The sequence below is a fragment of the Mustelus asterias genome, chromosome 3 (assembly GCF_964213995.1).
Source record: "Mustelus asterias chromosome 3, sMusAst1.hap1.1, whole genome shotgun sequence".
In the NCBI taxonomy this organism is placed as follows: domain Eukaryota; kingdom Metazoa; phylum Chordata; class Chondrichthyes; order Carcharhiniformes; family Triakidae; genus Mustelus; species Mustelus asterias.
The window spans coordinates 74,165,741-74,192,855 of NC_135803.1; the positions used below are offsets into that span (position 1 = coordinate 74,165,741).

General features: G+C 41.4%; 1 protein-coding gene across 3 annotated transcripts in view; it reads left to right on the plus strand.

The window, feature by feature from the left end:
* The window catches only part of ubxn7 (UBX domain protein 7), an 84,797-nt gene that overhangs the window by 20,252 nt on the left and 37,430 nt on the right, over positions 1–27,115 (plus strand). For all 3 annotated transcript variants that reach the window (XM_078209236.1, XM_078209235.1, XM_078209237.1), the window contains exons 3-5: positions 17,461–17,528; positions 18,314–18,379; positions 24,200–24,312. In XM_078209236.1, coding sequence (XP_078065362.1) covers positions 17,461–17,528; positions 18,314–18,379; positions 24,200–24,312 — 247 coding nt within the window. The remainder of the gene's footprint in view (positions 1–17,460; positions 17,529–18,313; positions 18,380–24,199; positions 24,313–27,115) is intronic.

Consider the following 27,115-nt stretch of genomic DNA (forward strand, 5'->3'; position numbering starts at 1 on the left):
GGAGAAATTTCTTCACCCAGAGAGTGGTAAGCCTGTGGAATTTGCTACCAGAGAAAGCAGTTGAGCCCAAAACATTGTTTGTTTTCAAGAAAGAGTTAGATATAGCTTTTGGGGTGAAGGGGATGAAAGGATATGGGGGGCAGGTGTAATCAAGCTGTTGAGTTGGGTGCTTAGCAATGATCATAATGAAGAGCAGAGCAGGCTTGAAGGGCTGAATGGGCAGAAAGATAGCAGATAAATGTTAATGCAGAAAGGCATGAATATATGCATTTTGAAAGAACTTGAAATTCTTTTAAGATACCTCAAAAATGTTTTAAAGCCAAAGAAGTACTTTGGCAGTGTATACACTTGTGTTGTAAATGGGCAGGCATGTGAAATGGTGCAATTTAAAAATGGTGCAGGAACAGAAGTGGGTTCACATACACACCTCTTCAAAGGTGCCAGGGCAAATTCATAAAGCTGTGTTTTTTTAAACAAACACACCGGATCCATGGCTTTAGAAGTAGTGACATAAGAGTGCGAAAGCAAAGAAGCTACCTTTATAAATTACTGGTTAAACTGCCAATTCTGGGTACCTTAGGGAGGGTGTTAAGGCTTTGCACAGGAAATTTTTCCAAAGCAGTGAAGATTGGGAGATGACCTTGTAGAGGTCGTTGAAATCATGAAAGGGTTTAGGTAGAGTAGATGTAGAGAAGGTATTTCAAATTTTGGTGGAGTCAAAACTAGAGCCATCAGCATAAGGTCATGCATGAATAAATCCATTGGGGATTTGGGCAAATCCTTTGTGCTCAGATTATGGAATCAAGAATCAGAACAGTACAGTACAGAAGATGGCTATTCAACCTGTTATGTCCATGTTTGCTTCCTCCAAGAACAACTGGAGGTGACTAGCATAGATGCATTTTAGGGGAAGTTAGGAAGTACATGAGAGAGAAAAATAGAAGGACCGTATATGTCAATCAGACGCAGTGAAGCAATGTGGCAGGAGGCTTGTGCAGAGCATAAACATCAGAAAAAAGTCCCATTTCTGACCTACAGAATTCTATATAATGATATAGTCTTTGTCAGCTCCTCATCGAAGGCATGCAGTGGAGGCTTTCCAGAAGCTCGCTATTTTTAGACAGTTCTTTCCCCCCAATCTATTCTTGCTCTTGCTTAGTTTAAGCTTGTGACCCTTGGCCTTCTACAATTTGCTAAACTGGAATAATTTATCAATAGGAATGATATTCAGCTCTTTAATTATTTCATACACCTCCATCAGCTATTCATATTATAGTTTTTTTTTAGCCCTTGCTCTTTCCACTCCCCAACTATTAATTTCTCCTGACTCTGTGCTGCTGCCATTCTTAACCAGTCTTGTTGCAGAACCTTTCAGGCTACCTTCATCTAACATAAGTGTCTCAGTCTGTGCTGCTTGAAAATAAATAGACTAAGGTCCTTGAGATTGAATGTCTGTCTGAGTAGCTTGGGTCCTTTAAGCTAAGAATCATTCCTCTAGTTCTCCTCTGGACCTTTTCCAAGTCCACTATATCACCCATTATATTGAAGGATCCAACTGGGTTTAGTATTCTAAATGTTGTCTAACCAGTGACCTGTCTGGTGTCAAAATGGTGCCCTTTTATTATATTGAATCCTTCTATTTAATATAAACCAATACCATATTAGCTTTAGCTATAGCTTCTCAGCATAGGTCACGAACCTTCAGTGATCTGTGCACAATAACATCAAGATCTCTTTTTCTCTTGACTTCTTTCAATCTTGTTCCACACAAATGATGTATTTCTGTGTAGTCCTTACCAACATGCAAAGCAATCAGGTGAGGAGAGGTAGAGTGGCATTCTATTCCCACTCCTCTTTTGACTACAACAGGTTTATTTAAAAAGGATATGCATGCATTAGTATATAGTGGTATCTGTTCAACTGTTTAAGTGCTGTAATTGTAAAAGACACTGATGGACAGGTTTCCTTCTGTTTTTTAGAAAGAAAAGGGGATAGTATTTTTGTACTTCAGGTTTAAGAAAAACAATAAAACTACTCCAACTTGTATGCACACACTTGAATTTCTTTCTCTTAGGCACATGCATGTACCAATAAGTTATTGTGGGATGATACATTAAATGATATTTTGAAGTCCAATAAAAATTAAAGTTTTACAGGTCTCATAGGTGTCTCACTTTTCACTATATACTAATACATGTGACAACTTGGATCCAAACTGAGCTTGATGGTCCTCCAAGATTTGGCATTGAGGTCTTTTTTGCTGCATTGATGTTTTTAACATCCCTGCCTGTTGCATGTGGGGAATGAAGTAGACCAGATTTGAGCTTGCAGGATGAATGGAGAAGGACTGAGTTGACTCGGGGACATGCCGTACTCTGGTGTCTCTGTGCTGTTGGTTTCCAGACTAGTTTGTTTTTCCCTTGAAAATTTTAATAAGATTTGTCATATGTTGTAGTTTTGATCTTGTACTTCTATTATCAACTCAAATTCAAAGTAAGAAACCATTGCTACGTGATGGAGATGCATGATTGCTGTTCACACCTCCTTATGTTAAACTGGTTTCTCTGCAGCTTTTGAGTTCGGAGTATTGAATTCGGAGGCATGTGTAGTATAATGGATGATGGTAATGAGTGAGACCATGGTATAACAGTGACATTAGCAGTCATGTGCTTGAGACTCTGTATAGCAAATGGAGCAGGCGGTACTCGGGGGAGATATGCCTACTTAGTTGCTCATCATGTATACTGTGTACCTATCTGAGTCAAACTACAGACTCTCTAGATAAGATGGACCACATCACCAATGTATGAAGTAACACTACATTGTGCATTCTCTCCTTTCCTTCGCTATGAACGATATGCTTTGTCTGTATTGCATGCAAGAAACAATACTTTTCACTATATACTAATACATGTGACAATAATAAATCAAATCAAAATCAAATCATAGCAGCGGTGGTGACACCAATGTAACCAAATGTTCTTGCCATTGATGGAACACCCATGGCTTGCAACTGGAAAGATCCTGATTGGAACAACAACCCACGAACTTACTTAGGCAGGGGGTGAACAGGAAAGCAGTAGCAATGATGGCACTCAACAAACAGTCACTGCCCTTACCCCACTCGTTCAGAAGACTCAGGGGCCCACACAGAGGCCCAAAGTGGATAATGTGAGAAAATTCCTTGAGGTACCAAGCAGCCTCTGATCTCCCTAACAAAGAGCAGAAATGCGAACTTACTTCATTTCTCTATGCTGTAGGGCCTACCATCAACAAGATCCTTCTCAGGTGGGGGTAGAAGAGACTATTGCATACTTCAAATCTGTTCTAAATTACTTTGATCAGCTTTTTTTACTTCGTAATGGAACCACAGTGCTGGATGAACATGTTTCAACCAGAGTCCTGTCGATTCGCGCCTCCAACCCATTAGCTAGTTGTCGTGCACATGGGGCATTTTAAGCCGACTGTACAATCAGTCGACCTCTTCAGTGTTAGTAAAGCCAAACTAAGGAAGTGGAATCAGCATGTCACCACCTGACACACTGAGGTGCTGGAAATGTCCACTAGCTGCTTAGGCCAAAAGGTATCTCATCCCATGTACTCCCTGCGTTGGAGATTTCTACCGCCTCCCGAAGATACACAAGGCCAACACACCCGGCCGTCCCATCTTATCAGGCAATGGGACCCTGTGTGAGAACCTCTCCGGCTACATCGAGGGCATCCTGAAACCCATTGTACAAAGAACCCCCAGCTTCTGTCGCGACACTACGGATTTCCTACAGAAACTCAGCACACGTGGAGCAGTTGAACCAGGAGCACTCCTTGTAACAATGGATATCTCGGCAATCTACACCAGCATCCCCCACGACGACAGCATTGCTGCAACTACCTCAATACTCTACACCGACAACTGCCAATCTCCAGATGCAATTCTATAACTCATCCGCTTCATCCTGGACCACAACGTCTTCACCTTCAACAACCAGTTCTTCATCCAGACACACGGAACAGCCATGGGGACCAAATTCGCACCTCAATATGCCAACATCTTCATGCACAGGTTCGAACAAGACCTCTTCACTGCACAGGACCTTTAACCGACGCTTTACACTAGATACATCGATGACATTTTCTTCCTTTGGACTCATGGGGAACAATCACTGAAACAACTATATGATGACATCAACAAATTCCATCCCACCATCAGACTCACCATCGACTACTCTCCGGAATCGGTTGCATTCTTGGACACATGCATCTCCATCAAGGACGGTCACCTCAGCACCTCACTGTACCGCAAGCCCACAGATAACCTCATGATGCTCCACGTCTCCAGCTTCCACCCTAAACACGTTAAAGAAGCCATCCCCTACGGACAAGCCCTCCGTGTACACAGGATCTGCTCAGATAAGGAGGATCGCTACAGACGCTGAAAGATGCCCTCATAAGAACAGGATATGGCGCTCGACTCATCGAGCGACAGTTCCGACGCGCCACATCGAAAAACCGCACCGATCTCCTTGGAAGACAAACATGGGACACGGTGGACAGAGTACCCTTCGTTGTCCAGTACTTCCCCAGAGCGAAGAAGCTACGACATCTTCTCTGGAGCCTTCAACATGTCATTGATGAAGACGAACATCTTGCCAAGGCCATCTCCACACCTCCACTACTTGCCTTCAAACAACCACACAACCTCAAACAGACCATTGTCTGCAGCAAACTACCCAGCCTTCAGGAGAACAGTGACCACGATACCACACAACCCTGCCACAGCAACCTCTGCAAGACATGCCGGATCATCAACACGGATGCCATCATCTCACGTGAGAATACCATTCACCAGGTACACGGTACATACTCTTGCGGCTCGGCCAATGTTGTCTACCTGATACGCTGCAGGAAAGGATGTCCCGAGGCATGGTACATTGGGGAGACCATGCAGATGCTACGACAACGAATGAATGAACACCGCTCGACAATCACCAGGCAGGAGTGTCCCCTTCCAGTCGGGGAACACTTCAACAGTTACGGGCATTCAGCCTCCGATCTTCAGGTAAGCGTTCTCCAAGGCGGCCTTCATGACACACAACAACGCAGAATCGCTGAGCAGAAACTGAAAGCCAAGTTCCGCACACATGAAGACGGCCTCAATCGGGATCTTGGGTTCATGTCTGTAACCCCCACGACTTGCTTGGGCTTGCAAACTCTCTCTAACTGTCCTGGCTGGAGACAATACACATCTCTTGAACCTGTGCTTAACCCTCTCTCCACTTACATTGTCTGTACCTTTAAGACTTGATTACCTGTAAAGACTCACATTCCAACCATTATCTTGTAAATTGAGTTTGTGTTTATATATGCCCTGTTTGTGAACACAACTCCTCTCTCACCTGAAGAAGGAGCGACACTCCGAAAGTTTGTGCTACCAAATAAACCTGTTGGACTTTACCCTGATGTTGTGAGTCTTACTGTGCCCACCCCAGTCCAACGCCGGCATTTCCATGACAAAGAAACAGCACAGATGGCAGTATTGCCCAGCAGGTGGTGCAGAATTATTAAGTTGTGGGATGACAGGATACTCGCAATGGTTCTGTAAATTTAAACCTTCGCTAAGGGCAGGAAACAACAAAAGAAATATGGCTTCTAGGTCACCCAGAGCATAGACTACAAACAAACAGATGCCATCTTGTGTTTCTGAGGAGAAGTACAGGACTATCAACAAAATTTCTGGTCAGTCACTTTGGAAGTCAAATATTTTAAAACCTATTTTAAGCCTGCTACTTGCTCTGGTGTTTCCATACTGGCTGATCATTTAGCATGACTCAAAACTGTTCCTGTCCAGCCATCACACATCAAACCTTTTAAGTCCAGAGGGAATGGATCTGTCGGTGAAAGGTCAGATAACAGCCACTTTTTGCCACAAGGGATGACAAATCTCAAAGACCCTCTTATATTCTGTGTAATCCAAGTATCTTTTTATTCCGAAATGTGTGCATACAACCGGGCACTCTACAAAAAGTGGACAGAACCCCTCAACCAGACATCAGGACTGAATTCTGTCAAAAATTCCCACAATTCTTCCAGGAGCTTGGTAAGTTAATAAAAAAATGAATACCTTACTACACCGCTTCCAGATGTTATGCTGATGGGCCTTTTTATCCCAGGAGAGTACCACATTCACTGCTGCTGAATGTCAGAGGAATCTGACCGCATGCTACACAGAGGCATCATACCAATGTCATGGAACCAACCCAGTGGTGTTCAGGGCTCGTAACTGTCCCCAAACCCAATAGTCAACTCAGGCTTTGTGTTGACTTCATGCATTCTAGTGGGAAATCCACCAAATGGCATCAGTGGATAACAGCCTGGCAAAGCTTGCCAAGAGTGTCCTCTTCACCAGACTTGATACCAATGGTGGGTGTCAGCAAATAGCTCAACCAGGAGACCAGGCTATTAACATTTATCATGCCATTTGGACACTTTTGTTTAACAGCCTTCCTTTCGGCATCTCCTCATCTCTGGGTCCACAAAACAAGAGAATGACCACAGGCTTCGGGAGGTTCTCAAAACTCTACAAGAGGCAGGCCTCACTTTAAATGAGAAGTATGAGTTTGCCAAAACCATCTTCAAATTTCTGGGGTACGTCATTCAAAGACAGGACCAACAGTGATTCTGGTGCTTTAAGCAAACCAATGTATCAAGGAAAGGTTTGCACCTTTAGATGTGCTGGCACGTTATGATCTAACATTGCCCACATTGGCCGCCAGTGCATCACATGGGCAGTGGAGAGATTCTCTGACTACCTTTATCGTTCTGCATTGAGACTGACCACAAATGTTAATTACCCTCTTGAATTCCACAGATTGTCAAAATGCCCCTACACGTTCAAAGGGTCCAGCTTTTGTTGATATGTTACCAGTACACAGTTGTGTGCATTCTAGTAAAGTCGCAAACCACAGCTGAAAGTCTGTCCAGAGCCACATGGACTAAGCTGTTACCCAGACTTTCGTACTTATTTCTGAGGTGAAAGCATTCCCATCGATTATAACGAGCCACTTGCCAACCTCTGCCAGAAATCTGGAAGACATCCAAAGAGGATAGAAAGAGGGCATGGAATGTGCCCATGTACGAGAACTGTGCCAGAGAGATTGGTCTAACTATAGCCTTGACCAATTCCTACACATGTTCCACAAACAATGCAGACACTTAACCTTAGTGGCTCTGAGTTTTTGATCACTGCTGGGCCATTCCTCAATTGATGTGAGAAAAGATCCTCCATAGGCTCTGTGGAGGTCTCCTGGGGGTTGCAAAGTGCATAAATGTGCATTGCTGTCTGTGGTGTGGCTGGACATTACGCAGGCAAGATTTTGTTCTCTCTCACAACACCTGTAAAATTAACAACCAGGCATGTGCGAGAGACTCTACAGCAGATAGAACAGGTGGCACTCAGGAGCGATGTGCCTACTTAACTCATCATGTACATAGTATGTAAAGTTAATTCAAACTGCTTTATTTACACTACCTGAGTCAGACTGTGGTGTCCCTAGATCAGGTGAACCATGTCATCAGTATATGACAACGCCGGCATCTCCACATCATCAGTATATGAACCAGCGCGGAATCTGGATTTTGAGCTTTGATAAGAGCACAAACAGTAGGAGGTGTAAATTACACAAATGATTTCGTTTTCAGCAAGTTCATTCGAGGGAGGGCTGAACTTTCATGTTCATTTGATTAAGAATTTTCCAGAGACTTGAGGTAGTTCTGAGTCTATATTGAATTTACGAAAGTCACCTGACTCTCGGCAGCCCTCTTCGCAGCTGCAGTGTTTTTGTCTTTAAATTCAGTCAGTGGTTTGCAGCCAATAAATACATGGTCATTTTTGATATGAAACATGGCTTTGCATTTACCTAAAGGACATGCCATTTACCATTGTATAGCATTCTCCTGAACACATTTAAATATTTTTGGAATTGATTGCATTACTCTGCCATCTCAAGCATTGTGCAGATTTTGGTGTCATCTGTAAACTTACTACGTTCACACTATCCCTATTTAAGCTATTTGGTTAAAAACCATGAACCTAGGATAAGTACCTGGTGAACACCAAGAGTAGTGTATTTTGCAGCTGAACCATAAGAGTCAACTACAATGTTTTGGCTGTGGGATTGGAGTCAAAGTTCAAATTTCTACCATTGCTGCAAATTGTGAATTGTGCTTACTTGTTTTTATTTGTACCATCACAATTTGACACATGCCAACATGAGTTTTCAATTAACCAATTATCTATCTTATCTAAGTTACCATCTTGTGAAGTGTTCTGCCAAAGGCTTTCTGAATGTCTACAAGATTTCCCTCATCCATTATCTGAATGAATTCCTGAAAAAAAACCTTTCAAATTTATTCAGTATGACCTATTCTTTTTTCAGAAGCCACGTTGTGAACTTCTAAAGGCTCCTTTCCTTTCCCTGTAATCTGAAGAGTATTTTATCCCATCTTCTACAGTAACTTCATTGTAGTGTTATTGTAAGCCTACTTGTTACAATAATAAAGAAATAAACTTCCTAAAAATGCATGTAGATTGTCACCTGGCGCTAATCTTGTCCCCTATTTTGAAAATGAAACTAAATGAGCCAGCTTGCACTCATAAGGGAGTCTGACTCTATTGAACGATTGAAAATATGGGCAAGGGGCTCACAGAATGCCTGTCATCATCCTTTTAGTCACTCTTGGATGTATATTATCTACATCTGGAACCCTAACAATTTTGGGCTTTCCTAATCTATCCAAGATGACATTCCTATCCACTTTAATAATATTATTCAGCAGTGGCCAACCCTCTTATGGAACGTAAGCATCATCTGCAGGGGTAAGAATTGATGCCAAAATCATTTAGCAGCTCAGCTAGAAAATGAGAATCAGTTTGATGTCAGGTAGTGGCACATCAAAGAAACAAAACATGCAAGCCACTGAAACCATACAGTGTGGGATGGGGGGCATGCAGTAAAATGAGCCAAAAACATTAGAAGACTGACCAGGTGATGCACTATAAATGTATTAATTTGTAATAGCCATCTGGGGGAAAACAAGATAGAATTATAGAGGTCATAGAGTCATAGGGGTTTACAGCATGGAAACAGGCCCTTCGACCCAACTTGTCCATGCCGCCCCTTTTTTAAAAAACCCCTAAGCTAATCCCAATTGCCCGCATTTGGCCCATATCCCTCTATACCCATCTTACCCATGTAATTATCTAAATGCTTTTTAAAAGATAAAATTGTACCCGCCTCTCCTACTACCTCTGGCAGCTTGTTCCAGACACTCACCAACCTCTGTGTGAAAAAACTGCCCCTCTGGACACTTTGTATCTCTCCCCTCTCACCTTAAACCTATGTCCTCTAGTTTTAGACTCCCCTACCTTTGGGAAAAGATATTGACTATCTATAGATAATTTAAAATTATCTATAAGATAATTTAAAAATTGCAGTGGAAAAAAATGAACGGCATAAGAAGAGAGACTGGATGTTGTAAAATATTTTGTTCTAGTTTTCCATTATTTTACTGCAATTAAATTAGGCATGAACATCCGTCACCCTGATGTGAGCCTCTTTGTAATTGTCAAGTCTACTCCCCATCATCACCTCCAACCTATTCCCATTAAAATATATCTTATGCCTTAGCCAAGCATTTTCTGGCACTTTTTAACGTACTGTCCATCACTTTTGCTTCTCATCATTGCCCCAGCACCTCAGTACAGACCAGATGCAGTATTCCCAGATATGTTAGTCAGGATTACTTCTAGTCTCAAATCTTAAATGTTTTGTATCACCATATCCTTTTAATTCTGCCACTCGTATGTCTAAGCTCCACTCCAACCCACTAAAACCTCACCTGGCTCAAAACTCCAACTATTTCTCCATACTGTTTTCAACAGATCTGCACTTTAATTCCATCCCGTTGTCGATAATTCACAGCCACACACCACACAGGCACATGTCCCACCATGATTTTCTAACTATTTCTTTAAGGGATATGGACTTCATTGGGTCGGCCAGCATTTATTGCCCATCCTTAATTGCCCTTGAGATAGTGGTGAGCTGCCTTCTTGAACTGCTACAGTTCATGTGGCGTAGGTACACGCACAGTGCTGTTAGGGAGGGAGTTCCAGGATTTTGGCCCAGTGACAGTGAAGGAATGGTGATGTATTTCCAAGTCAGGATGGTGTGTGGCTTGGAGGGGAACTTCAGATGGCGATGCTCCCATGCATCTACTGCCTTGTCCTTCTAGATGATAGTGGTCGTGGGTTTGGAAGGTGCTGTTGAAGGAGCTTTGGTGAGTTTCTGTAGTGCATCTTGTAGATAGTACACACTGTGCATGAGTGGTGGGGGGAGTGAATGATTGTGGAAGGGTTGCCAATCACCATCCTCGATGGTGTTGAGCTTCTTGAGTGTTGTTGGAACTGCACTCATCCAGGCAGGTGCAGAATATTTAACATCACACTCACAACTTGTGCCTTATAAAGCTTATAAGGGGGGGGGGGGGGTGGATACAGTGATGGTAATGTCATGGGGAGGTGGTTAGATTATCTCTCATTGGAGTTGGTTATTGCCTGGTACTTGTGTGGCGTAAATGTTACTTGCCACTTGTCAGCCGAGGCCTGGATATTGTCCATGTCTTGTTGCATTTTTACATGGATTGCTTCAGTATCTAAGGAGTCACAAATGGTGCTGAAGATTGTGCAGTGAACATCCCCACTTCCGACCTTATGATGGAGGGAAGGTCATTGATGAAACAGCTGAAGGTGGTTGAGCGGGACACTAACCTGAGGAACTCCTGCATTGATGCCCTGGAACTGAGATGACTGACCTCCAGCCATCAAAACCATCTTCCTTTGTGCCAGGTATAACTCCAATCAGCGCAGGGTTTCCCTCTGATTTCCATTGACTCCAGTTTTATGAGGTCTCCTTGATGCCACACTTTGTCAAATGTAGCCTTGAATGGTACCAGAATCCAGCCATATGTAAAAATCCTCCCTGCCTCATGACTGACTGATGATTGTCCACAATTATACATTAATGTTCCGTAATTCTCTCACAGGTTGCTCACTCCACCGTTCCCTCATTATTAGTTCCAAGATCTTTTCTACCTTTGGTACGGCCCAGATATTGAGTACATCAATAAAGGTATCTGAGAAACATAGAGGCAGTTGGGACAAATAAAAAGTGGAAGAATCTTGCAGAGTGAGTGAATCGGGCAGACTGAGTGACAGGTAGAGTGAAAGAATGTGATTTGTCAAAGAATTTATTGGAGTGGGAAAGGACCTCCACAGTTCTTCACTTTTCATTTAAAAATATATTTGAATATATCCTATCTTTGTCCAAAATGGATGACTTGAAACTTAATTGCATTGAAATCTGTCTGCTAGTTTTATCTATTTGCTTAATTTGCTGATACCTGTCTGTAATTTTATGCTTCCACTTACCTTGTTTACTTTTCTACCAATATTTGTGTCATCAGCAAACTTGGATATATGGTTCTGTAACATCATCAAAGTTGTTGACGAATATACTAAGTAGTTGAGCGCAAAGCCTTGTTGGGGGGGTGGGGTACTTTCCAATTTGAGTCTTCTACTGCCTAAACATTCTCTCATAATTGCATTATTTGCTTTCAATTCTGTGAGCTTTCATTTTAGCTAAACTTGCTTTGTGGAACATTAACAAATGATTGAAAGTCCACAAAGTTATGCTACTTAAATTACTTCCTCAAAAAAATCAGTGGCGTTCAATATGAAATAGTCTAGCCTTTACAAATCCATATTGCCTGATCACTTCACATTTCTGACCTTATAGGTTCCAGTAACATCCCCACACGGATGTTAAACTCACTGATCTAAGTTATTGCATTCCTTTGGAAGGAAAGGAAAACACCCTCTGTGTCTGCCTTGTCCAGCTCAAATAATTTTGTATGTTTCAATGTGATTGCCTCTCATTATTATAAACTCCAGAGAATGGAGGCTTTTATATTCAATCTCTCACTGGAAAGCCCTCTTATCCAAAGCATCAATCTAGTGAATCTTCATTGCAACTTTGGCAAGGAGTCCACAACTGTTCACAGAACTCCAGGTGTTTATTTGCAGCAAGGCTTCCTTATTCTTACAGGAAAGGAGACATTAACTCTGTTTTTCATTCCACAGATGCTGCCTGATCTGATGGATATTTGCAATATTTCATGTTTTCATTCTCAGCAATCCTACCATTTTCCTTCCTAATTACTTGATTTATCTCCTTGTTAACTTTCTGCCTTCCATGTCCACAGCACTCCACAAACAGTGAATTGCTTGTTTGATATGGAGCCATTTGTTATTGTTAGGATACCTGATCAGAAACCCCAAGGTATGTTATGAAATCAGATAGGACTCCAACATTGACCCCAACAATTTGCTGTTTTGGCCTTCGTGTGTTTCACTCCTGGCGTGATTCTACTTGCACACTGAGGAGCTTTTATCAAAACAAACTTTATTTAAAAACACAATTTAACTATAACAAATGAAATAGCTTAACATTTAACAATTGAACAATACTTAAACATGGCAACATACAATTCTTAGCTGCTAAACTATCCCTATGAGTTCTAGTTTAAGCAATATTTCTCGTAGACTTAAAACCCCTCTTCAAAATCTGTTAGCAAAACACGGGCTTACTTGCTTGTATTCGGGTTGTCAGCCTGAGCTCTCAGACACTTTCTGGAGAGAGAGACAGACAAAGAAAAATGTCTTGCTTCTTTCAGAACCAGCCAGTAACTGCTTGTTTTAAAATGAAAGAGAAACTGTGTTTTCCCCCATAAACTTAGCTCCTCCTATTAAGCACATGACTCTATCCTTGTCAATCAACCTAATAAAACTCTACTCTGAAACCTCAGGGGGACCCTAAGTAAACACAGATGCGTTAGCTCAGCTTAAAACAAACATCCCAGGTACTTATTTATCCTTTTCTCTCAGTTAGCAAATTAAAAGATATCGTAGACAAATCAGCATGCTGCAAAATGGATCTGAATTCTAAACATACCCCTTACAAGAATCATGATATGCATATATGTCTTAAAGGCACAGTATCATCACATTGTGTAGACAGTCAAATTGCATGTAGCAAGATTCCAGCAGTGATCTAAATAACTAAATTTGTTTTTGATGGAGAAATAAATGATAAACTAGAATATCAAAAGAAACTCCTGTTCTTCAAATAACATCATGGGATTTTTTATGTTCACTTGAACAGGCACACAGTGCCTTGGTTTGACTTTTCATCAGGATCTCCAATATTGCAGCACCCCTTTGGTACTGCACTGAAGTGTCATTTGACCTACATTGTGCTCAGGTCCTGGAGTAAAGTTGAACTTTGCCCTTCTGATTGGAGCGAGCATGCAGCCAATTGAGTCCAGCTGGTGTACAGGTGAAGACGAACAGAGGACACTGGAAAAACTCAGCAGGTCTGTCCGCATCAATCAGGGCAGAAACAGAGTTAACATTACATGTCCATTGGGCCATGCACGGTCTACTGCATCCCACTGGAGTATTTACAGTCACGTAGAAATTCTGAGCCAGATTGATCATAAGGTCATCCATGAGCTAAACAATTTTGCAAACTGAACTTTTGGTGATTTCCCAGTAGTGAAAGTAGCTTCAAGTAGTTTTTCACCTTTAGTGTGTGTATGGAACATTTGGCAAGTTGAAACAGCATATAAAAGGATATCCACAGCATTGCTGGTGAAGACTTGTGTTGAAAGATTTAATCAAGTAGAAAACTCCCATTGCTTTGGATCTGCCCCATTTTGCATAAGGGGTGTAAGATGTCATGGCAGCAAGAAGCAGCTGCATATGCATGGTGAAGAATTCAGAAAAATGTGGCTTCAATTTCTGACATGGATCTTCACCAAAGATAAAGTCGCCATAGTCCCAGATGACCATAGTTTACTCTCCCCTTTGAGAGAGAAGAGAGAGCTAACCGGTGGTGATTTTAACCTGAGGATCATCACACCTCAAGTGAGGGGCAAGTTGAGAAGGTGGAGCCTTCATGAATAACCTCAGTCAGTACGCAAATTGAACCCCACTGTTTGCATTGCTCTGCATCACAAACCAGCTGTCCAACCAGCTGAGCTAACTGACTCCCTGGTGATTAAGGAAAGGCCCTAAAGGCTAGTCATTTGAAAATGGGCAGGGTGAGTGCTGGGCCTATGGATGGTCAGAATTAACTGATACTACCCATGGAATCTGTTTGTACTCATGCTGTACCTCTTGTAACATGGCTACCTCTGCCCAACATCACCCTGTGCTACTTCTAATTATCAATTAACATAAGCTCTGATTCCTCTTCTGATTTGGGCTGGAAGGACCTCCATAGTCTTAGTTTAGATTTATTTCCACTATTTGACTTTTATTCTTAAAATTCCATTATCGTAATGTAAAAAGACAGCAAACAAACTCCTGTTGTAGAAAGTGTTGACTCACATTTGTTTGGGAGATATAGATAGTTTCCACACTTGAGGTGCAAGTTTCATGCATAACCAACTCATAAATCACAGTACTTAGCTCATTTTGTCTGGTTTCTATGGAACAAATTTGTTCTCCTTTGATGTGTGCTTGCAAACATCATTCCGAGGAATGCCCATGGTAGTCTTTAGGAAGATTAGAATAAAAATCTAAGCACAACGATGCCAAGCTATTGCTTTTATTTGGGCTTGTGAGCCACATCTATTTTTGCAGTATATGTCTTTATCAGGAAAGTTGCCACATGAATTAAAGTGATTTACTTAATGTTTATGCTTTAAAAAATGCTTTGTACCCAAAGATTTCTCAGTGCATGTCATAATTTAGTAGCTTCTGGGAGTCAACATGGTCTCTTATTTTACAGATGTTCTTGTATTTCAATATCATGAACTCTGACCCCTCTGCCTTGGAGTCAGCCATTCTGCAAGCATGAGCTGACAGTGGTGCTGATACCTCTGATTATGGCTTGGGGCGAGCGACTTTTGTTTTTTGGTTGTGTGATTTCTGCCTCACGGCAAGGATTGACTGGACTAGTTGCCTTTTGCTCAATGGTGCCTAGTCTGCTTTGTCTGGCTTATAATTGCTTTCAGTTCTTGGATTACAGAATGCAGACATCTGGACTCGTTTAAGAATGTTTTCAGTGAGTGCAGTAAATATAAGATGTCAGTCTACAGCACATACTAGGTTAACATATACGAACAGGTATTTGTCAGAGTGTGGAGGGCCAACAAGGGAACTTGACTAATATAAAAACAAAATGCTGCAAATACTCAGCAGCTCCGGCAGCATCTGGGAAACAGTTAATATTTCAAATCAAACACCTTTCATCAGAAAAGTTAGAGATGTCATATGTTTGAGCAAGTGTATGTGGGAAAAAGAACATAAGGGAAGTTCTGTGATAGGTTGGAAGGAAGAAGAGATTAACTGGCAAAAGGTTTCATGGTGCAAGGCCAAAAGAAGTGGTAATGGAATAAATAAAGAAACAAAAAATATCTAGAGGAGATGTGAATGGCAGGATCCAGTCCAGGAAACTTGTCTCTCTTTTGAAAGAGGGACCGGGGTAAAGAACTTTGGATTTTGACCAAACCGATTGACCAAACTGAGAACTTCTGCCTGATGGTAAATAAGTTGGCTGCAGCCAGAGGATGTGAGAGCCCTCGAGTGTAATTGGTGCGAGTGATTTTTTAAAAATTGGACAAATGGAAATGGCCGATGTAATGAGAAGAGTTAGTTAGAGACAGCCATAGAATCGTGGAATGATACAGCACAGGAAGAGGCCTTTTAGCCCATCTTGACTGTGCTGGTTCTTAATTAATCTCAGTTCCTCACTCTTAAGCCATTCTTCTGTATATTTTTCCCTTCAAGTATTTATCCAATCCCTTTTTAAACAAAACTGTTGAATCAGCTTCTGCTTCTCTTCCTTGCAATGCGTTCCAAATCATCACAACTCGTTCTGTTTGTAAAAAATATCTCATCTGGCTACTGGTTCTTCTGTCAACCTTTAAATCTGGTGATCTAACTGTCTGCCACTGGAGGCACTTTCTCAACTCTTTCGGAAATGTTCATCATTTTGAACAAATCTATCAGTCTCCTTTTAACTCTTCTGCTTGAAGGAGAACTACCCCAGCTTTCCCTATCTCTTTGCATAACTGAATACTGCCACCCTTGGTGCTTTTTTAGTAAATGTTTTCTGCACCCCCTCAAGACTTTGATATCTTCCTAAAGTTTGGTGCTCAGAATTGAACAAAATACTTCAGCAAAGGCCTAAGCAGTGTTTCCTGAATTACTTCCTTACTTTTGCACTCTTGTGCCTCAATTAATAATCCAACATGCTTTTTAATAGCCTTCTCAATTAGTCCTGCCATCTTCAAAGATTTGTAATACATACACCCCTCCCCGAAGTGTCTCTGTCCCTACATCATCTTTAAAGTTGTACCATTTGTTCTTATTTCCTTTCTTCATTTCTCTGTCAGAATCTATCATATATTTCTTTGTGTTCCATTTCAATTGTCGTGTGTTCATTGCATTTTACCAATCTGTTATTCCAAATTCTTCTAAATATTTTTACATTTGATTGTGCCTTGTCCTTTTCCATGACAGACCCATATGCTGTCCTAATCACAGTGACCAAATTTCACAAAGAAAATTAAGAGACAGCCTGCCACAGAAGTCTGTACGAATGGGGGCCGGCAGAGGCTGCTGGAGCTCCAGGAGCAGGCAAGAATTGCGAAATTGCCCATTAGTGTCCCAAAATGCATAGATTGGGGGATTAGCGAGGTAATTATGTGGGGTTATGGGGATAGGGCAAGGGGGGTGGGCCTGGGTAAAATGCTCTGTTGGAGAGTCGGTGCAGACTCGATGGGCTAAATGCCTGCACTATAAGGATTCTATAAAATGGGGTGAGAATAGGTACTGCATATGGGAAAAATTTCAGACTCCAAGTTACTGGACAAATAGCATCCCAGCATCATGCAGCCCGAGACACACACTGTACTCGAATGCAAAAGGATACTGTAAAATAAGGAATAGTTGGTCACCCTAATCCCACTGCAAAATGCTGGACTTGCCCACTGTGTTTTCCAGAACGTGTTTCAGTGCTGATTTCCTCCTCAACAAAACAAAACATGTTGGAAACGCAACAAGTCCTTCAACAGAAGGGTCACATCTCAAATGTTCTCCCTTTCTCTCTCCACAGATATTGTCAGACTTGTGTATTTCCCGCATTTTTGGTTTTTATATTAGACTTCTAGTATTTGCAGTATTTTGCTTTTATATTAGCGCTTTATTTTTTTTTCTTTCATGGGATGTGAGCATCGCTGGCAAAGTCTTTCCTTTTTCCTTCCTTGAAGGAAGCTGATTATGGATGCAACAGTTTCTTCCTCAGAGTGATGCTTGTTCATTTTACATCTTTTCAGGGATGAAGTGCGAGCTCCGATTCCACAAAAGCAAGAAATCCTGGTGGAACCTGAACCTTTATTTGGTGGTAAGGTGTTGCAAACAAAATATTTCCCTAAACTATCAGTCTCTTACCCCTATGTAACAGGAATACAACTGCTGTCTGTGTCTGATGTAGATTATCCACAGGTAAATCCGCCCAAATGTTCATATTTGTGTAGATTATAATTTGGGTGATTTCCATTATACTGTAAAAAAAACTTGTATTTATGTAGTGTCCTATCATCTCCTGAGTGTCTCCTAAAACATCTCTCGACCAAGTCAGGTGATTGACCAGCAATTCCCTCTGCCATCTGTCTTCCCTCTGAGCTGCTTGCTCCACCCATCTCTTTCCCATTTGAGCTTTGACAAAGGGTCATCTGGACTCAAAACGTCAGCTCTTTTCTCTCCTTAGAGATGCTGCCAGACCTGCTGAGATTTTCCAGCATTTTCTCTTTTGGTTTCTTTCCCAGTCCTCTCACTCTTCCCACTCGCCTTGGTCCGTTTATCACCTTTCCCTTTCACCCTATTTGACCTCAAGAGGCTTTTGTCGGCACATTCCACATGCCATGGTACAAGAGATTGTCCATTGGTTTAATATGAGGGACAGGGCCATTGAAACCCAGAAATAGCTTTTTCTTAATTCAGGCAAGCACTGTTCTCTCTGGACCAGCCATTGCAAGGGCTCGACACTGATGTGGGGAAAACAAATTTGCTGTGGTTGCCTCACAGTGACCATCTGAACTAACAGATTAATTTTACATTCAAGCTTTAAATGTTGTTTGTGAGCTTGTAGTTTTTGATGCACAGTAAACACAGTTGTGTGCTCCACAGCTCCTAAACGACGGAGACCTGCACGTTCCATATTTGATGGATTCAGAGACTTCCAGACTGAAACAAGTGAGTATTCTTATGTCTATTATGTTAAGAGGGAACTGATATGAGAAGGAAATTTCACTTTTCCATGCAATGTAGGAAGATGATAAAATACTTCTAATCTTCACCTTTCAATAATTGTTCTATGCTCCCATGCTCTATTCCAGAAAATCAGGTAGTGAAGGATAGAACTGGAACCAGTCGTTCACACTGATATTTATTTATGGAGATAGACATTACAAGCATGCACCTTCAATCTAACAACCACAGTTTTAGACTCTATCTATTTAGTGGGGACTCAAGTAAATCCCCAGCGAATGCCACCACCTGCATATTTAATATATCATTAATAAATTGTCTATCTGTTCTTTAACAAATTTGCCAGAATTGGCCCATGTGGGCATTGTTATGTGAAACAAAGGAGCTGGAGGATGTCAAACATTTTGTGTTTATTCTTGAGCCTGCAGAAATGGGAGCTTAACAAGACTTAACAAAACTTTTTCTTCATAGGAAATAGAATCCAGACCAAAGTAGTACCACTGGATTCCTGGTTGGTTCCTGGCTATTGAGCACTGGGTGTTTTTCACACTGAGCAGCAAGGTCATGGGAGCCTGATGTCCAAACTATATATGATCTGTGGTCTTACCAAACTTGCTCCCAACCCAGTACTGTTGATTAGGTTTACTACCACAAATGTTTCCTTACATCTTTCCTTCTGCTGGGCAGCAGTACTAGATCCTATTTTGGACAGAAACTTTGTTTCAAAGGACACTGTGTTAGATATGATTGTAGTTGCACTCAATCACATTCTGGTTTGTTGCCACTGGAAGGAGCAAGCGAGTCCAATTTGCATGTCCTATCAATGTAACAACAAAGATCAGTAAGGTTTTCACCTGTCATAGCCCCGTATGTAAACTTCATTTTATCTGTTCAGAAAATATGTAAAACACAATAGTTTTAGTTAAGAAAGCCCACCAATGCCTCTACTTTCTCAGAAGACTAAGGAAATTTGGCATGTCAGCTACAACTCTCACCAATTTTTACAGATGCACCATAGTAAGTGTTCTTTCTGGCTGTATCACAGCTTGGTATGGCTCCTGCTCTGCCCAAGACCACAAGAAACTACAAAAGGTCGTGAATATAGCCCAATCCATCACTCAAACCAGCCTCCTATCCATTGACTCTGTCTACACTTCTCACTGCCTCGACAAAGCAGCCAGCATAATTAAGGACCCCACGCACCCCGACATTCTCTCTCCCACCTTCTTCCGTTGGGAAAAAGATACAAAAGTCTGAGGTCACGTACCAACTGACTCAAGAACAGTTTCTTCCCTGCTGCTGTCAGACTTTTGAATGGACCTACTTTGCATTAAGTTGATCTTTCTCTACACCCTAGCTATGACTGTAACACTACATTCTGCACTCTCTTGTTTCCTTTTCTATGAACAATATGCTCTGTCTGTATAGCGTGCAAGAAACAATACTTTTCACTGTATACTAATACACGTGACCATAATAAATCAAATCAAAAAAAATCAATTGAGGAGAAAACATAATTACTGATTTGTCTTCTCTGACACTTTGATCCTGATATCAAACATGTAAGTATTGGGTCTGGGAGTCTGCATGGACAACTAATTTCAGAATCCTAGTTCTAGCAAATTTGTCAAGTGTAATTTTGTAAGAACATAAGCTTTCCACACCCCCTCACAAAAGATGGTTTTCCTAATTGAGTGGAAATTGTACCATTGCATTCTGTTTATCAACAGGCTGGACTTACCTGCAGTATAAATGCTGAATTATTACCAATGTATAGGATAGTCTTTGCTAAGTTAGCAGTACTATGAAGTGAAAGGACTGAGATGGGATATATGGTGCAAGTGTATACTGATGATTGAACATTGCTTCAAACATGGGAGCAGTTCCTGGGTTTCTGAAAAGTGGGCCATATTTAGTTGGATGTCTCCAACTCTAGTGATAGTTCCGAGGTAAGATATACATTTGAGGTGCTGGACTGCATTTCAGGTGAAAGCTAGATAAACACACACAAAGAATAGAAGCATATACTGATTGGGTGAGGTGCAGTAATGAGGGAAGGAGGCTTGTCTGGAGCATGGATCACTTGGGTTAGAGGCCTGTTTCTGTGTTGTACATCTATGTAATTCTAAAATTATTGCCAGACTTGAGATATAAGTGTCCTGGTACGCACTGGGTTCTCCTCCATTGTTTTAGCAAATTCCTCTGTTTTCCCTCGATAGCTAGGATGATTGTTGGAGAGAATAGATAGTAATTTTGGCTTGAAGGTATGATTTAAATGTTCTTTTCAACACAGCATACATTTACTTTGAGAGTAGGGAAATCAGGCAGAAAACTGATCTAAGGAATATTAGTTGGATTGTTGAATTGGACATCAAGTTCCCAGAAATGACTGGTTCAAAATGAGAATAATAGGATGACAGTGAAAAAGCATCAGGATGCAGGATCTAGGCCAGTGCTGATGTACCACGGGCGGGATCTTTTGGTTGCACTGAAAGTCAATGGACTCTGAGCTGCCTCTTCAAATTTTCTGAAAAATCCCAGGCAATCCCAGACTGCCCTAATTTGGAAGTGGTCCAAATATGATTATTCAGATGGAGCATATAGCTTTGACCATTGGCATTTAAATATTTAACTTCTATAAATAAAATTTAAAGTTCCTTCAGAGTAAAGTCGAATGACAGAGTTCAAATTCTAACTCCTCTAGTTGTGAATGGTGATGCGCGAGATCTACATTTGATCTTGATAGTTTCATGATTTTGCGATGCAAGTCATGGAGACGTTTTCAGTACTCAATTGTTCAGGAATAAATTGGACTACAGCTTCTGACATGTGTGCAGTTAAACATGGAAATCATGAAGTTTTTCTGCTTTAACACAAGTTTCACTCCACCTGTGGCTCACTTGAGTTTTATTCATTTGTGGGATGTGGGCGTCGCTGGCTGGTCAGCATTTGGCAGTCAAATGAATGCAGTGGCGTGATGTTGAGTTGCTTAACCTATTAAATAGGCCAGAAAACATTCGGGCTTGTCCATTCAGGTATAACAGCATGGCAATTTTTAATTACTGCCAACCAACCTCAGACATTGAAGATGTACTTTTACAAGTGTGAACTCGTATTCTTTCAGACTTAAAGGGTTTTTCTCCATCTCCCTCCATCCCATTGTTTTTTTTTGCTTTTGGTGATTGATTTTACATTGAATCAAACATCCTAAATTACAGCTAAATTTGGATTCAGTGTCTCAATGATGATTCTTCATCATTGTTGACATATGCCATTGCTTTGCTTTATTCACACATGCCCCAGATCCTCTGTAGAAAGGGCTGGACTGATTCAGTTCTTAATTACTGCAAATCGCAGTGTGAAGGTTCTGGGAAAGTTGAAAGTAATGATTGGCGAGCTCACATCCTCGCTGCTGATCACAAAATCTAGACCATAGCTTTTCTTGCAGAGTCTCTCCAAGTAGACAAAGGGCCTTGAATCTAAATATCTGGAAGAAAAATCTTGTAGACGTCATTCCCTTAAATTTCCTGATTTTGTTACATTTTATTTGAGCTCTTGACTTTTTTTTTCTCCTTTCTCCCCTTCCCTAAGTCTAATTAAATGCAGGCTAGGAACTTTGTATATTAAATCGTTACTAATGAGCCAATTTCGTAAAAGTAACATGGCAAGCAAAAATCATCTGTGTGGTCTCACTGCATGGAAAATTGTAATGATGGTTACAGGGTTACTCAGAGAGGGAGGTGATTCCTGTCATGATTTGGCAGTTTCCAGATGCAATTTTACAACTCATCCGCTTCATCCTGGACCACAGTATCTTCACCTTCAACAACCAGTTCTTCATCCAGACACACGGAACAGCCATGGGGACAAAATTCGCACCTCAATATGCCAACATCTTCATGCACAGGTTCGAACAAGACTTCTTCACCGCACAGGACCTTCAACCGATGCTATACACTAGATACATCAATGACATTTTCTTCCTTTGGAGTCATGGTGAGCAATCACTGAAACAACTATATGATGACATCAACAAGTTCCATCCCACCATCAGACTCACCATGGACTACTCTCCGGAATCGGTTGCATTCTTGGACACACGCATCTCCATTAAGGACGGTCGCCTCAGCACCTCACTGTACCGCAAGCCCACGGATAACCTCATGATGCTCCACTTCTCCAGCTTCCACCCTAAACACGTAAAAGGAGCCATCCCCTACGGACAAGCCCTCCGAATTCACAGAATCTGCTCGGATGAGGAGGATTGCAACAGACACCTCCAGACGCTGAAAGATGCCCTCATAAGAACAGGATATGGCGCTCGACTCATCGATCAACAGTTCCGACGCGCCACAGCGAAAAACCGCACCGACCTCCTCAGAAGACAAACACGGGACACGGTGGACAGAGTACCCTTCGTCGTCCAGTACTTCCCCGGAGCGGAGAAGCTACGGCATCTCCTCCGGAGCCTTCAACATGTCATTGATGAAGACGAACATCTCGCCAAAGCCATCCCCACACCCCCACTTCTTGCCTTCAAACAACCGCACAACCTCAAACAGACCATTGTCCGCAGCAACCTACCCAGCCTTCAGGAGAACAGTGACCACGACACCACACAACCCTGCCACAGCAACCTCTGCAAGACGTGCCGGATCATCGACACGGATGCCATCATCTCACGTGAGAACACCATCTACCAGGTACACGGTGCATACTCTTGCAACTTGGCCAACGTTGTCTACCTGATACGCTGCAGGAAAGGATGTACCGAGGCATGGTACATTGGGGAGACCATGCAGACGCTACGGCAATGGATGAATGAACACCGCTCGACAATCACCAGGCAAGACTGTTCTCTTCCTGTGGGGGAGCACTTCAGCAGTCACGGGCATTCAGCCTTGGATCTTCAGGTAAGCGTTCTCCAAGGCGGCCTTCACGACACACGACAGCGCAGAGTCGCTGAGTAGAAACTGATAGCCAAGTTCCGCACACATGAGGACAGCCTAAACCGGGATGTTGGATTTATGTCACATTATCAGTAACCCCCACAGCTTGCCCCTGGTCTTGCATAATCTCACCAGCTGTTCTGTCTGGAGACAATACACATCTCTTTAACCTGTGTTTAATGTTCCTTCCAACCACATTATCTGTACCTTTTAAGACCTGGCTGGCTGTAGAGATTTGCATTCTAATTAGTATTCTGTAACTTGATTTCTGTGTCTGTGCACTGTTGGAGAACAGATAACCACTCCATCTGATGAAGGAGCAGCACGCTCCGAAAGCTTATGGTATTTGCTACCAAATAAACCTGTTGGACTTTAACCTGGTGTTGTGAGACTTCTTACTATGATTTGGTTTAACAGGACAAAGAGAGATAGCTACTGTATTATACAGGTACATGAATATTCTAACCCAGAATATACTACTTGGAGCAATCAATAACCAATCTGATTTTGAAGTTAATTGGTCTTGATGCACTTACCCTGAATGTTTTTCGAGAAAATATTCATGAATAAGTGGAAAGAGAGAAGTGGAAGTACATTTGAAATTCTAAACGACAAAGGTTACTAATCACAAAATGAAAAATTGTGTCACGGAAAAACAGAGCATTAAAAGAAACAGGTAGAAATGTGTTATATGATGTTTAACTGGAACATTGTAAACTGTTCTGCTTCGCTTTCTTTATGGTGTTATTGAAACACCTCTTTATTAGAGCTTTAAGACACACTGCTAACTGTTTTGTGTGTACAAAGTGTAGACCATAAATGTATGCACTAACATTCTCTGGTAATGTGTTTACAGTCAGACAGGAGCAGGAGCTGCGAAATGGTGGTCCAGTGGACAAGAAGCTGACCACTCTGGCAGACCTCTTCAGACCACCCATAGACTTAATGCACAAAGGCAGCTTTGAAACGGTGAGGATTGGGAATGGAGTTAATGAGTAGAGTAACAATTACAGGAACGGAGTGACATTATTACGGAGATGCAGGGGCAGTAATATTTCTTTTTGTAGTATTTTCTTTCCCAATATAGTCATGTAACTAATCATTTGATTACTGCACACCTGGTTGCTTAAATTCAGTATTGTCTTGTTTAACTTACCAGTCTTTTGAGAGCCCTCTATCAGATGTTGTTTTCAGTGCAAAACAGTGAGCTGCTGACTTACTCTTATTGCTCCCGATGACATGCAAGGCAGTGGCATTTTTAGTATATGAACCCTTATAATTCCTACCTGGGTGGTATTCTGTGCATTCATTCTGTTATTTGTTATTGAAATACCATATAGTAAACCATTTCATGTTTATGATGGCTTCTAAATGTAATGTCAGATTTTGGTTCTCCTTTCACTGGTTAAGTGCATTAATTACATTAAGGTTTAGTTTGGAGGGGAAAAAAAGTAACATTTTAGACAATACCAACGTGAAAGTAAATAGAACATTTTAATGTGGAAAAATGTTACACAGCAGCTCACAGGAGCATCATAAAAATGGTTTTGATTACAGTGATTGTCAATATTAGGAATACACAGAACCAGGTTGGCCTTAAAGGTTTAATAATTACCACATGTTACTGTGTCTCACTTCTCAATTGCATGTAGCATCTATATTGTTTCTTGGTTTTAGTCACACCCTTAGAAGCTTGAATACCGCCATATAATCTAGCCACTTACTCTTTATGTAAATGTTCACATTTTCCAAAGCTGTTTCTCTAAGTTGTCTATTCTGAAAAAGCAATTTGGTTGCCCATTTACAAAACTAAGGTGTTCCCATCATGGTACAGTGATTCAAATTGTACACAGTACTGTTGGTGGAGCGAGACCATTATTTAGTGCAAGCTCCAAATTGTTTTCTGGGGCAGATGGCCTTTCCCTCAGGATTTTAAAATCTTATATAATATAACCTTCAAATCTTTAAAGTATAGATCTAAATTTTTGTTCCCCATAATTAAAGATCCTCTTACCCTCACACCATTAAGTATTCCCAATTCGGATACAGTTTAAATGCAGAATGAATAAATATCCTTTTACACTTGTTACAATGGTATGAGGCTGTTTTCATTAAAACAGACCTGGTAAACAGGGAATTTGATGAGGATTTTAAAATGATGAAAGTATAAAACAGGGTACATAGGGACCGATTGTTTCCAGTGATTTAAGGATCAAGATTGAAAAGACCGATATGAGGTTAAATTTAAGAGATTTGGAGAGCAGGCAACCTTCTTTTACCCAGGGTTGTGAAGATCTTGAATGCAATCTTAGTTTGAAGCAGAAATTGTGTTAGCCTTTAAGAATAAGTTTGTTAGATGTTAAAAGAATGTTAACTGGATATAGAAGCAGAATGGTCACATGGGATTAGAATTAGTGCTCATGCGGGGAGTAACTTAAACTGGTTGGGCCAAACATAAAAATTGTGAATTCCAATGGTGTTATATTTACAGGCACATAGAGCACAAACTAGTACTCAACAGCACTTTTTGTTAGCCAGGTAAATACATACGGTCATGTATCTACCCCTACTCTGTCTACTGGCACCTGCTAGATAACCTCATCTGAGAGATGGATTTGCAGGATGTCTGAATCGCCAGAACTATGTTTGGTGCACTCTGCTGAATGTATCATTACTTACTTGACTGTCCATCGACAGTCTCACTTTGGAGGGCAACGACTTCACATATCTTGGATCAACAATTACCAGGAACCTGTCCCTCAGCGCTGAAATCAGCACTGGAATTGCCAAGGCCATAGCTGTCATATCGAAGTTGAGTGTGCGCCAACAAGAAACTAGCTAAATATACAAAGCTCTGTGTACCAGGCTTGTGTTCTTTGCATTCTCCTTTACAGTAGCAAGGCATGGACACCTAAGTGACTGAACAGCTTCTCCTTCTGCTGCCTCAGAATATTGGACATCTCCTGGCAAGACAGAGCGCCAAATATTAAAGTACACGAGCATGCAGGAATCCCAGTTCACTGAAGTCTACGATAAAGGATGTTTGCAAACGAGACTTCAAGTTGTCTGGGATCAGAGTCGATGCATGGGAAGTCCTCTCTCCTGACCGGAATGCCTGGCGACAAGCAGTCAGAAAGGGCATGGAAAAACTAGAGGACAAAAGAAATGACTAGATAGCCAAAAAGAGAGCCTGCTGGAAGGAACTAACATTAGTTGGGCCAATGCTATTCATCTACAGATGGGATTGCCACTCATGAAGCAGCCTCTACAACCACAATGAATGATGTTCATTCCAGAAGTGCCAAACTCCTCTACGCAATCCATCATCTCTCATGATAGATGGATACCATTACATCAGTTCACCAAAATTATGTTGCTCACCATTCTGTTGTGTGCTGGTGAAAACCATTGAGTCTCCATGATTCCCCTTGAAGTGTTGTATCTAAGACCATTGGCTTAATTGAGCAGTAGCACTAAGCCTGGATTGATGAACAAGAGTTGGAAGCCTTTACTGAAGAATAAAAAGCTTCAATAGCTGACTGACTGGTGACCTGTTAAAAGCAAGCAGCTCGTTTACTATGAATTGTATCACATACAGACAAAATTTTGGGACAAGAAGGCAATGAAGATCTGAACTTGGGCAAAAACCAGAGGACAACCTGCTCATCACTGGCAAGATGCACATCCTGCAGTAGCAATGTTATTTTTTGACAACATATTTAAGTAAACCAGCAACTATCAACAAGTCTATCCAGGATGGGTCTACCAATAA